The 13,075-nt window shown below is 40.3% G+C and overlaps 1 protein-coding gene across 10 annotated transcripts in view; it reads left to right on the forward strand.

Annotated features, from left to right (window-relative positions):
* Nucleotides 1-13,075, forward strand: part of ATP13A3 (ATPase 13A3) — a 154,061-nt gene that overhangs the window by 124,053 nt on the left and 16,933 nt on the right. For all 10 annotated transcript variants that reach the window (XM_038415624.2, XM_043493085.1, XM_043493086.1 and 7 more), the window contains 9 exons: nucleotides 2,547-2,671; nucleotides 4,540-4,718; nucleotides 6,090-6,212; nucleotides 6,302-6,381; nucleotides 7,285-7,327; nucleotides 7,434-7,543; nucleotides 8,865-8,961; nucleotides 10,036-10,108; nucleotides 11,859-12,036. In XM_038415624.2, the coding sequence (XP_038271552.1) occupies nucleotides 2,547-2,671; nucleotides 4,540-4,718; nucleotides 6,090-6,212; nucleotides 6,302-6,381; nucleotides 7,285-7,327; nucleotides 7,434-7,543; nucleotides 8,865-8,961; nucleotides 10,036-10,108; nucleotides 11,859-12,036 (1,008 nt within the window). The remainder of the gene's footprint in view (nucleotides 1-2,546; nucleotides 2,672-4,539; nucleotides 4,719-6,089; nucleotides 6,213-6,301; nucleotides 6,382-7,284; nucleotides 7,328-7,433; nucleotides 7,544-8,864; nucleotides 8,962-10,035; nucleotides 10,109-11,858; nucleotides 12,037-13,075) is intronic.

The following is a 13,075-nucleotide window of genomic DNA, read 5'->3' on the forward strand; positions in this document are numbered from 1 at the left end:
AGCTAGAGGCATGTAGGTAGGAATAGCGGTCAGGAGGTTTCCGATATAGGGTGGTGTTTATGTGACCATCGCTTATTAGCACCGTAGTGTCCAGGAAGTGGATCTCTTGTGTGGACTGGTCCAGGCTGAGGTTGATGGTGGGATGGAAATTGTTGAAATCATGGTGGAATTCCTCAAGGGCTTCTTTTCCATGGGTCCAGATGATGAAGATGTCATCAATGTAGCGCAAGTAGAGTAGGAGCATTAGGAGACGAGAGCTGAGGAAGTGTTGTTCTAAGTCAGCCATAAAAATGTTGGCATCCTGTGGGGCCATGCGGGTACCCATTGCAGTGCCGCTGATTTGAAGGTATACCTTGTCCCCAAATGTGAAATAGTTATGGGTGAGGACAAAGTCACAAAGTTCAGCCACCAGGTTAGCCGTGACATTATCGGGGATACTGTTCCTGACGGCTTGTAGTCCATCTTTGTGTGGAGTGTTGGTGTAGAGGCTTCTACATCCATAGTGGCTAGGATGGTGTTTTCAGGAAGATCACCAATGGACTGTAGTTTCCTCAGGAAGTCAGTGGTGTCTCGAAGATAGCTGGGAGTGCTGGTAACGTAGGGTCTGAGGAGGGAGTCTACATAGCCAGACAATCCTGCCAAGGCCAGGGTGCCAATGCCTGAGATGATGGGGCGTCCAGGATTTCCAGGTTTATGGATCTTGGGTAGCAGATAGAATACCCCAGGTCGGGGTTCTAGGGGTGTGTCTGTGCGGATTTGTTCTTGTGCTTTTTCAGGGAGTTTCTTGAGCAAATGCTGTAGTTTCTTTTGGTAGCTCTCAGTGGGATCAGAGGGTAATGGCTTGTAGAAAGTGGTGTTGGAGAGCTGCCTAGTAGCCTCTTGTTCATACTCCGACCTATTCATGATGACGACAGCACCTCCTTTGTTAGCCTTTTTGATTATGATGTCAGAGTTGTTTCTGAGGCTGTGGATGGCTTTGTGTTCTGCATGGCTGAGGTTATGGGGTAAGCGATGCTGCTTTTCCACAATTTCAGCTCGTGCACGTCGGCGGAAGCACTCTATGTAGAAGTCCAGGCTGCTGTTACGACCTTCAGGAGGAGTCCACCCAGAATCCTTCTTTTTGTAGTGCAAACTGGATACAATTAACTTAGGCTTGAATAGAGACTGGGAATGGATGAGTCATTACACAAAGTAAAACTATTTCCCCATGGTATTTCTCCCCCACCCCACCCCCTACTGTCCTCAGATATTCTTGTTAAGTGCTGGAAATAGCCTACCTTGCTTGTCAGCATGAAAGGTTTTCCTCCTTTCCCCCCCCTGCTGCTGGTGATGGCTTATCTTAAGTGATCACTCTCCTTACAGTAAAAAGAAAAGGAGTACTTGTGGCACCTTAGAGACTAACAAATTTATTAGAGCATAAGCTTTTGTGAGCTACAGCTCACTTCATCGGATGCATTTGGTGGAAAAAAAAAAAGTTTTTTTTTTTTTCCACCAAATGCATCCGATGAAGTGAGCTGTAGCTCAGGAAAGCTTATGCTCAAATAAATTTGTTAGTCTCTAAGGTGCCACAAGTCCTCCTTTTCTTTTTGCGAATACAGACTAACACGGCTGCTACTCTGAAACCTCCATTATTTAGGAGCAACAGACCTAGTCCCATCCCCCCACAGGGGGGAAAGGGTTTTACACAAAGTATTTTCTCGTGCCAGAGAAGGACAGGGAGTTGAGACCAATCTTAGAACTAAGATGACTGAACAACTGTGTAAAGTCTCAAAAGTTCAGGATGGTGACTCTGGCAGTTATAATCCCTTCTCTAGAAGCGGGAGAATTGTTTTTTTGGCTCTCACTCTACAGGACTCCTATTTCCATACAGCAATACATACCGCACAGAGGAAACACTATGGGCCAGGATCATTTTCAATATCGAGTACTTCCTTTTTGTCTCTGTTCTCAAGGGATCTAGCAGTAGTCGCTGCTTACCTTTGTCAAGAAGTAATTTGAGTTTTCCTATATTTCGATGACTACTCAAGGGTTGATCTTACAAAATGGAACTAACTTCCCCAGACAGCCTCTCTCTCTCTCCCTCTCTCTCTCTCTCTCCTCCTACCCCCTCCCCCAGATTTGGGTTTCCAGCTAAATGTAAAAGAATGCACAGCCCTATATGCCCTTGTGCATGGCACGAGATCGTACAGCGCGCATGCACGAGCTAAACAGACTGAAAATCTCCGATTTTCGGACTCCAGAGGTGCACAAGCACCAACAGGGAGATGCACCTCAAAGAAATGCAGTTACTACACAAAACGAGTGACTTCTTTTCCACTTTTGTGATTACATTTTATTTTTCCTTAAATAAATAAACTTAATTAAAAATGAACAAATTATTTCTCAGATCACTTATGAGGCTGAATCTTTTTATTATTTTTCACAATTAAAAATAAAATAGTTCTCTTTGCTTTGCCAGAAAAGCATAGTCACTGTTTTTAAAAAAAAATCCATCCTACACCAATTAGCTGTAATTTTTCTAAAAATGATTTCCCCTGTTCTTACAGAGATGCCATTGAAAGCAACATGGATTTTATGGGGTTAATTATAATGCAAAACAAACTAAAGCAAGAAACCCCTGCTGTACTTGAAGACTTGCATAAAGCCAACATTCGCACGGTCATGGTCACAGGTTAGAATATAGTTAATCCAACATTTTGGAACAAATAGATGTATTGTTTTGAAAGGGTATAATTCTTTTTTTCCCCATCTATGTGTTAAATGTTCTATGTGGGTTGTTATATTTAACATCCAGCATGTAAAGCTGAGTTGTATTTAGTTTCTCTGGTCCAAGTTCACTCTCTTGTATAGAAAAAGTTTGATATTGAACAGAAACAAGAAGAGAAAGGAACAATAACATTTCTGCTTTTGGTATCTGAGGAGAGGAAGTATGTCTTGTGACAACCCACAAGGCTAAGAGCCAGAAGATCTAGATTCTGTTCCTTACTCTGCTGTATACTCCCTGTGTGGCTTGGGGCAAGTCATTTAACTGATCTGTGCCTCAGTTTCCCCATCAGTAAAAGGAGGGGTGTATGGGGATATGAGGCTTAGTTCAGTAATATGTATAAAGCACTTTTGAGATGCTTAGAAGGAAGATGCATTGGAAATTCACATCAATATGATTTGTGCTATTTGTTAAAAATTATGCATTTATTTGGGGTGGAAAAAAAGAAAAAAAATTAAATTGTTGTATAGATTTACCAAAATTCTACCTTACTGTAATAATATCCAAGAGTGAACTGTGAACAATACTGTGGTGATTCTGTGCTTGTTCCTGTGGTTGATTGATAGTTATTTTGATTGAATTAATTGATCTGACCTATAGTCCTTCTGAATAAGCCTTCCTGCTCCACTGTATTTCAGTAGAGTTAAAAGTGGTCTGTCCATCTGCCTCTTTTTCGTTGTTGCTCCAGGAATATTTCTGTTTCTAGCTTTTACATCTTGGTAGGTATGGAGTAGACCTGGGACTTCTGCTACCTATGAAAATGGTAGCGGACATCTTGCAGAAATGAAACTCAGACACACAAGATACCGTACCAACAGACTAAAATGATACTGCACCTGCTATGCAAGGAAAGCTAGAAATATAGTTGTAATTTAAAATGTTTGGCCGATTAGTCACAAGACGCACAGCGCAGAGACACAAGTAGGTGAAAATGTGCACATATAATTATATATTGTCCTGGAATGAAAGGTGCTATATAAATGCAGGGACAAAGAGTGAGGACCTGGATTTTATTGCCTGCTTGCTTTTCATATGACCTTGCATAAGTCACTTTGGGCCATATTTTTAAAAGGATGCATGCTTCCTAAGTACCCCCAAAACAAACTGTGTACCCTCTGAAACATGCACAAGACTTTCAATGCTGTATCTCTGTCCTCCCCCCCTTTTTCCCCCCCAGTACAATGAAATGGATAGTAGTAGGTATTTAATAATTATAGAAGAGTAGGGTTGGAAGAGACCTCAGGAGGTCATCTAGTCCAACCCCCTGCTCAAAGCAGGACCAATCCCCAACTAAATCATTCCAGCCAGGGTTTTGTCAAGCCTGACCTTAAAAACTTCAAAGGAAGGAGATTCCACCACCTCCTTAGGTAACGCATTCCAGTGCTTCACCACCCTCCTCGTGAAATAGTGTTTCCTAATATCCAACCTAGACCTCCCCCCGCAACCTGAGACCATTGCTCCTTGTTCTGTCATCTGCTACCACTGAGAACAGCTCCATCCTCTTTGAAACTCCCCTTCAGGCAGTTGAAGGCTGCTATCAAATCCCCCCTCACTCTTCTCTTCTGCAGACTAAATAAGACTAAATACCAGGAGGTACAATATCGTGATTATCTGCGGATTTGAATTGTTGTAAGGAAGTAATTGATGGCAGTGAGACAGATCTGCTGCTCCTGCTATTTTAAAGCAGGTTTTAATTAAGTATGTTCCTTTCCTGATGATCATCTATATTGCCATTTGTTTAATGAAACCCTTTTTTTACTTTACTTGCTTAACAGGTGATAACATGTTAACTGCTATCTCTGTGGCTAGAGACTGTGGAATGATTCTACCTCAGAATAAGGTCATTATTGCTGAAGCGCTACCTCCAAAGGATGGGCAAGTTGCCAGAATAAACTGGCATTATGCAGATACCTTCACAAAATGCACTAATTCATCACCAGCCATTAACTCACAGGTAATTTCTGCATTGCTTTATCTCGACAAGTGTTAGCATGAGTTTACTGCTAGGTTCACTTATTTCGTTTCCTTAAATTATTCTAGTACATAGTTGTACAAGTCATAATAAATGCACTACTTAACTTACCAATGAAAATGCAATGAAATGCAATCCCAGAAGTACAGCACAATTCTGCCATTCATAATATGGGGCTGGCTTAGAACCGCAAACTGTTTCGAGAAACAAATTCCTATGATTTGATCTTTCACTGCACTCTGCTTGATTTAATTAACAACTAAAACTCAGAGTTGATTCATTTTCAGTCTGGAAAAATTGTTTGAGACCATCTGAGGAAATCTGGGTCAGATGCACTCAGCTGGCCAGCAGGGTGTGCCTCTCTATTGCAGAAGCTGTCCATTGGCCAGCACACCAAAATCCTAACCAGCAGTGTAGTTGGTAAGCCATCAGCTACCTGTGGCAGAGCAGCATCATTTTAAGGCCCTTAGTGTAAACTACACCTAAGAGAGAGATTGTAATAATAGTAATATTTATATTGTGGTTCTCCTCTTCAAAGTACTGTGCATACATTAAAATAATGAAACTACATTGAAACAGAACTTTGCTCTTGAGGGAACAGATCTACTTAAGTGCTGGGTTTTGTCCTCTTCGGGGGAAAAACGTAAATATATTGAAACCTGTCTCAAAGATAACATCTTTACTGAACACTGGCCTGCATAAAGATACCACCCTAAGATATATTATACAGTGTTAAATTGCCTCCATTTATGAGCTTGATCTTATTCCATTTGAGTCAGCTAAGAAAAACCTCATTTGTCATCAGTGCTGCAGGGTAGTGTCTTAAACGACCACCTTTCCAAAGCAGCAAAAAACTGCCCAGTTGCAGAGACTGGCCCCAGACACAGCAGCATCCTCACATATGAGACCTGTGACTCAATGTCATTTGTGCCTGGGGGCTCTGCACTCTGCATGCTCTAGTTTTGCTTATTGCTTTAAGTTTTAAAACACCAACCAGCAGTAAAATATCAAATGTTACTCTAAACACATGTTAAAAACCATAAGTGGTAGAGGGGTGCTGCAGCTGCAAGTGACTTTCATATATCAAAAATCTGTTTTTATTAAAGGGCTTGTTCTAAAATATTTATTTATAATTAACTATGTAATAAACCATAGAATTTTTGCTATTAAATAAGCATGATTTAATCTTACAAGGTTTCCTGCAGCTCAAATTAAAATTCTCAGCAATCTTTATTAAAGCTATATTTCCAAAGATACTACTTCTGTTGGTCCTTTGGGTAGTGTCTTAAAATATAAAGAATATGGGTAAGTATATTATGACTAAAATAACCAAAGTTCCTTGTTTTGATACAGGATATTCCTATTAAATTGGTCCATGAAAGTCTTGAGGGCCTCCAGCTGACTAAATACCATTTTGCAATGAATGGAAAGTCATTTGCAGTGATACTGGAGCATTTTCAGGACCTTGTGCCCAAGGTTAGTAATCTGACTGGTGTTTGGCCTTTTGGAGGATGTGCAGATTTTGCACTGTGATTAATGCTGGTAAGAAATCTGTTGTCTTTCAGCTGGTGTTGCATGGCACTGTATTTGCCCGCATGGCACCTGATCAGAAAACCCAGCTAGTGGAAGCGTTACAAAATGTGGAGTGAGTATTTATTTGTTTCTGAAAATGTTGTGTGTTTAGTGTGTGAGAAAAATGTTCTTAGGTTAAAACAGAGCATTTTACTGTTTATATTTAGCCTGATAAAAAGGCTAGACTATGAAATCTTAGTTGGCAAATTGGACAGTTAATAGAGCTGTTTCAAAAATAGTGTCATTTATTGAAGGACTGTGAAACACAGTTTTTTTAAATAGCTGCTTTTTCAGGAGGTTGCAACTAAAGAATTTAATTTGGCACAGCATCAATTTAGACTAAATTGACCAATGTGTTTCTGAGGCATAATCAAAAATCTTGTTACTTGGTTTAGGATGAACAGTTAAGTAGAAATTAACTGAGGATCTTATTAAACAAGTAAATATTTATGGGATGAATTCTGTTTGTTCAATCATTCATGTCCTGTCAAATTGGCTCCTACTTTTTTTTTTAAATGGGGATTAGTCTAATGGCTGGTTTACTTTTGCAGCTGTATTTTTTTTCCTGATGTAGGTTTTTCTAGTTTTAGTGATAGTTTTCATCTGATACCTTAGAAATAATTTGTTGAAAAAATATGTAATAAAATATTGCAAGATGCACCTTTCCCAAGCTCTAGAGGCAGCATGGTGCAGTAGATTAAGTATGGGAAATGTGATCGCAAACTTCTGAGTTCTAATCCTGGCTATGGCATTGTCCATAGCTTGCTTCTTGACCTGGGGCAAGTCACTTAACTTTTTTGCCTCAGTTTCCCTATCTACATAATGATAATAGTAATAATCTGCTATCCTGAGGATTTGTTAAAGTCTGTACAGCACTTAGAAAGCATAAGGTTGTATAAAAGTGTTCAGTATAATTGGAATAAGTATTACAGTTATGGAATGAAGTAGAATGCTGAAACTTGTCTGGTTTTTATAGTTACTATGTTGGCATGTGTGGAGATGGTGCAAATGACTGTGGTGTAAGTACACTTCTATTTTGTTTAAGGAGCTATTGTCACATTATTGTGAATTGTAAAGCTAAAAGATTATTAAAAAATCTCTAACTATCCTCATGATAACTGGCAGGCACTGAAGAAGGCCCATGGTGGTATATCACTATCTGAACTTGAGGCTTCTGTGGCATCACCATTCACCTCCAGAACTACTAGTATTTCCTGTGTGCCAAACCTTATCAGGTAACACACCTCAGAATTTTCAACAAACTGTTTCGCTTAAGTAGATGTGGTTGATATAGCACGGTGTGCCTTGCAATATTCTACATGCCAGCAATATGAAATCAAAGCAGTGTATGCCTATTTTTCTCCATACACTATTTAACTTCCTGTTTGATATGAGAGGGGCTCAGTTTGGACCCTGAGGATCAGACATAACCCATAATATTTTTTGCTTTTAGTAAAGGCACTCTAGGAGTAATGTATTGTATTTCCACAGAATGATTCCATATGTTTTTATCCCAATTTTTGTCCATGTAAAATTAATTTCTTCCTTAAAGTTGTGAGTGAGCCTTTAGCCATCCAAAGTAGTCTGAAGGTATATTAAATTTCCTAAGAATTAATTGATTTTCTGCCATTAGAAATCAGGATTAATTTTTTGGAATTTAGGGGCAGCTTTAACAATGATTCTAATATCTGCGCTCTTGGAGAAAGACCATTCAGGACTGAAAAAGCTGTCGTTTGTGCCACAGATTTTGTTCAGGCCCTGAAGTGCAGTTCTGCTCCAAAGAGTGACAGTAAAGGAGTAACTTGGGATTTCATGTTTTTCTCAATGATTGCTGGACCAGATTTACTCTGTTTACATTTATAAAGGTGTCTCTTTCTAGGTGTTGTCAGTCCCTGCAAACTTAACCTGGGGTCTGAGAGGCAAGCAATGTTCTTTCCTGCTTGTGCATAATCACCAACACTAAAAATTCTTCTGGCAACTTCTGCCCTTAGCGATAACTTTGGGGGAAACCCATTGAAGTTTCAAATGGAGTTGCTGAGAACTGATTTTTGTCCCAGCAACTGGAGCTTGGCTAATAACTTTCCCGATACACAAGCCAGAATAGAACCTGGTTCGGTCTACTGCAGCTGTGCAGGTCTGTAGTAAGTGCTCAGAAGTAATGTGTATCCCCCCGAAGTCAGCAGATGGGATTCTGGGTGCTTACAGAGAGCATGTCTGTTGAGTAAAAAGGTGCCACCCTAGAAAAGAGGTGCATTTTAATTTATTGATTGGTTTTCCAGTAAACCTTTTTAAAATTAAACAGCATCAAGCAGAAATGTGGTGATTCTCTGTAGATGGCATGTTCACAATTGTGATCAGCCAGCAAATGTATTCTCACCCCCCTCCTCCTCTTTTTTTTCTTTTCAGTTTCTTTACATGTTTCTGACCTTTCGATCTTTAGCTGAAAATATCTCACTGCGTTGGCTATTCTGTTCATTGCTAGCTATCTTTTTGCTAAGCAGGCTATAATTGTTGGCTTAAGTGGCTTTAGTTATATGGATGTATTTGTTTTTACAGGGAAGGCCGTGCTGCTTTAATAACTTCCTTTTGCGTATTTAAGTTTATGGCTTTGTACAGCATTATCCAGTATTTCAGCGTTACCCTACTATATTCTGTGAGTATTTGACAATATAGCACTCAAAACATTATTAAATATAATTCAAATGGTTTAAGATAAGCAAATTAACCTCTGGCTGATGCAAATTAATGTACTGTCAATTTCTTTGGGAGCTTGGTGATTATGGTAAGATTCATTGTGTCTTCGTTCTCTAGATAATGTATATAATGGTCATCTAAAAATATTACAACTTTGCCTTTGATGACTAGCTAACATTACCATGGTATTCACAGTATTTCATGTCCTTCTCAGTAGTTAGTATAAGGAATACTGTGGTAACATTTTCTGTTTGTTAAAGGCAAAAAAACCAAAATCAGGTTATAATGGCCCTCAGAACTGCTGAGATGGAGGTATGTACCTAGAGAGAGCAATAAAATACTAAAACCTAACAGAACTGTAGAATGAAGACCTGTTTTTCCATTGGTTACCATGCCATGGTATCAACAACTACCAAAGGAACGGTACTGTAAACAAAATGGCACGTCAGTAATGACATACAACTGGAGATAGAGCAACTGGAAGATACTGAGTTGTGGGGAAGAAAATGGGTTGGGTGTATTTTGGCAGAAATTACTTAATTTAAAGGCCCTCAGTGGAAATTCCCTCCACTTTAACTGTTGTTGGTTAATTCACCTCTGTATCTTTAATTCAGAATACCAGTTAGTAGTAAGGGAGTTTTGGAGTGGCAGCTTTTGAGCCATATGCTGTGTGATTAAATTAATGGGATTTTCTTGTGTAGAACCCTTGGGGAACTTCAGGGTTTAAGATAGCCTTTGTTTGCTGGGTGTAGGCAGCATTGTAATCTACTCATTTGGCCAAAGAACAATTTACACTTAAAAACTACCTAGAAATTGATTTGAATCTGTATGCTTTAGTGTCATACAGTACATTGGTACCACAGGGTTTGATCCTGCAAGGTGCACAATACTCCTGACTCCCACAGACTTTGGACACTCAGCCCATTATTGGATTCACCCGTTGTTTATAAAAGTTCGGTGCAAGTATTCATGTAGATGAATTTTTTTAAAAAGCTGTAAAATGAGTAATATTGCACTTGTGTTTTCTGTATAGATCCTGAGTAATTTAGGAGATTTCCAGTTTCTTTTCATCGATCTGGCAATCATTTTGGTGGTTGTCTTTACCAGTGAGTATTGTGCTGAATTACTCATGATGCTTTGTTTTATTAGCAATCAGCTGTTTAACTAACTAGGAAAAAAGAGCAAATGTGTGTCTCAAGCATATACTTTTTAGCATCTTGTTAAATATTCCTATTAACATCAATATGACTTGTGGTTTGGTAGCTGTAAAGGCTCCATCTCAAAAGTATGAGTAAACTAAATGATAAAGTACACACATTTCTGACAGGTGTCCCCCTGCATCGTTCTTCTACAGTTCTGCATGTAGCTATAGTATGGGAGGGAGATGGGGTTATTAAAAAAAAACACCCGAAGGTGAAAAACCTGTTACTTCTTGTTTTGAATCCCATTGTTCACGTAAATGGTCTAAATGTACATTGTTAGTTATGTCTACCATGCCAGTAAGTATATTCTTGGTTGTCCTTGTGCAGCCACAGGTCTCTTGTGGCCCTGGTGCTTTTTTTTTTTTTTGTGATTTTTGCTTTCATTCAGTAGTTACTGTTTCATTGTCAGATGTTCTCCCAGTCTCTGCACACTGGGGATGGGTAGGAGAAGGGATTGACCTTCTTTCCCCCGCCTCCCACCTGACACACACTGGCAGGCAAGAGCACAGGAACCTCCTTCTCTCCTTCCCTTCCTATCCCGAGAGAGAGATGTCACTTACGTCGGTCGCTCCTTAAGGGAATGTAGGAGAAAAGGGTGAACAAACCGTGGGAATATCCCCAAAACAGTGTACGAATTAGAAAATCTAATGCTAAAGTATTGCACTAAATCAGAGTGAGCTCAGGTATGTGACGTTGTGTCACCACACACAGTTGATTAGCAGTCATGATGTCACGAATGCAGCTCTTGGCAGCACAGTGAGGCTGAAATTTGACCAAAAGTGAGTAGGCATTATTTAAAGAGTTAAGGCTCATTTCATCCAAAAGATCGTGGTGCGATTATACTTTGTTGTTTACATTTTCACAGATGGATTTTTTTTTTTATGCACAAGAGATTACATTCTCACTTGTGCTGTAGGCATATGTATTTATCCACACTTGAAAAGCAAGCAGATAGTGATTAGCTCAGGGGATTTTAGCAGAAGAATTATTGCTCTTGAAATTGAGGTATACTGTCTCAAGACAAAGACAGGGAACCTGTAATTGCTGCTGATTCTTATAAGTGCCATGAAGATTGGAAGGCTGGTCTACCTCTGCTGCTACTCTGGCCCCCTGTTCCTTGGCTGCCCTGGGTGCCACAAGGCTGGGTTAGCCAATGGGAGGCTGGTTTTCTCCATCTCTGTGGCAGCAGCCTATCGAGATGCTGCCTTGTGCAAACTGATACACATTACTAGGACTCAGAACCACCAAAGCAACTTGGGACAATGCAAATATCTGAAAGTCTCAAGCATCTCACTCTGAAGCTTTGTCTAGGCTACGAGGTGGGGTGAGAGTCCCCGGGTTGCGTACACATACTTGTACTAGCTCTCATCAAGCCTGTGTGAGTATAAACAGCTGTGTAGTCATGGTAGCCCAGAGGCATGGCTGAACCATGCCAAGTGCTTACCCCCCAGTTTTAGGCAGCTACTACTTGTGCTAACGTGGCTACTTATCCTCTTGCGAGCCCAAGGAGAGCTAGCGTGGTATGGTACGGGAGCAGGAGAATCATACCCAGACCTCCTCGCGTACACATAGCCTAACTGCATAGAAGTTAAACAAAATAATACTTGGAAATGTGCAGATTATAAACTCCTTGATTTTCTTTCTCCCAATACAGTGAGTTTAAATCCCGCTTGGAAGGAGCTTGTTGCACAAAGGCCACCTTCAGGTCTCATCTCAGGTCAACTTCTCTGCTCAGTTCTATCTCAGATTATCACCTGCCTGAGTTTCCAAACCATAGGATTTATTTGGGTCAAACAACAACCCTGGTATGAGCCCTGGACCACACAGTCAGAGTAAGTTATACACTGGTAAATACAGAATATAGTAACACTGATTAGGGGGAATGGTTTATAAATATTTTAATGCCCTTTGGTAACTAGCAAATTCCAAGGTGCATTTCACATGGCAACTGGCTAATGTGCAATTTTCCTCGCCATGGAAGGAGAAAAGGCTTCTGATCTCTTGGAATCAAACTACAACAGGATTCTTGCCTTGAGTGGGCCTCAACTTGCCCTCCCAGCCTCTTTCACAGAACTGGAGGTCTCCCTCTTCCCTACTGCCTGTAAGACTCATGTGGGGACCAGTAGGGAAAGGTGGGGTCATGTCAGATGATCAGGATATGGTGTGTGGAAGAATTGGCAAAGGGTTGGGGATGCTGCAAGGTGAACAGAGAGTGAGAGATGATTTGCCCTCTTGGAGGAAGAGGAATAATCTTCTCATGCGCAGGAAGTTAGATCAGGGCCAGCGGCGTAATGGGCTTCATTTTGTCCAGGTTAGGAGGAATAGTGAAGCATGTGTTATGGGATTGGGCTGCTAGAGGAGGTGAAATACAGAAGAAGTTTCACTGAGCTGCAGTACCACCGTGTAGAACACTATGGTACCATATTCTAAGGGTTGAAGATAATGTACTGGGGGAGTTCTATGACCCCCTTATAAGGAATGGCTGCAGGGACCACAAGAGACCATCAGAGATGGACTATTAACGTTTACATCACTGTGTGGAGGGTGGAAAGGAAGGGAAAGTAATCACCTTTGCATGATAGTCTGGTGTGCTAAGATAGAGTCTTAGCAATTACTTCGAGTTGTTAATATTAATAGAAGTGGGTCTGCACTGGAGCCCTGAATTTCAGAGCAATTTTCAGATCCAACCTTTTTCTGCTCTGTATAATGAAGTTATATCATTCTGTTATGAAGCAGTGGCAAACTGGGCTACAGGCCGTTATTTATACCAGTCTCGCTTTGTTTATTTTTCAGTTTGTAAAATTCACTTACTGCAGCCTCTACAGGCAGTAGAACAATAAGTCCTATACAATTCGTATCACTAACTGACAC

The sequence above is a fragment of the Dermochelys coriacea genome, chromosome 9 (assembly GCF_009764565.3).
Source record: "Dermochelys coriacea isolate rDerCor1 chromosome 9, rDerCor1.pri.v4, whole genome shotgun sequence".
Classification (NCBI taxonomy): Eukaryota; Metazoa; Chordata; order Testudines; family Dermochelyidae; genus Dermochelys; species Dermochelys coriacea.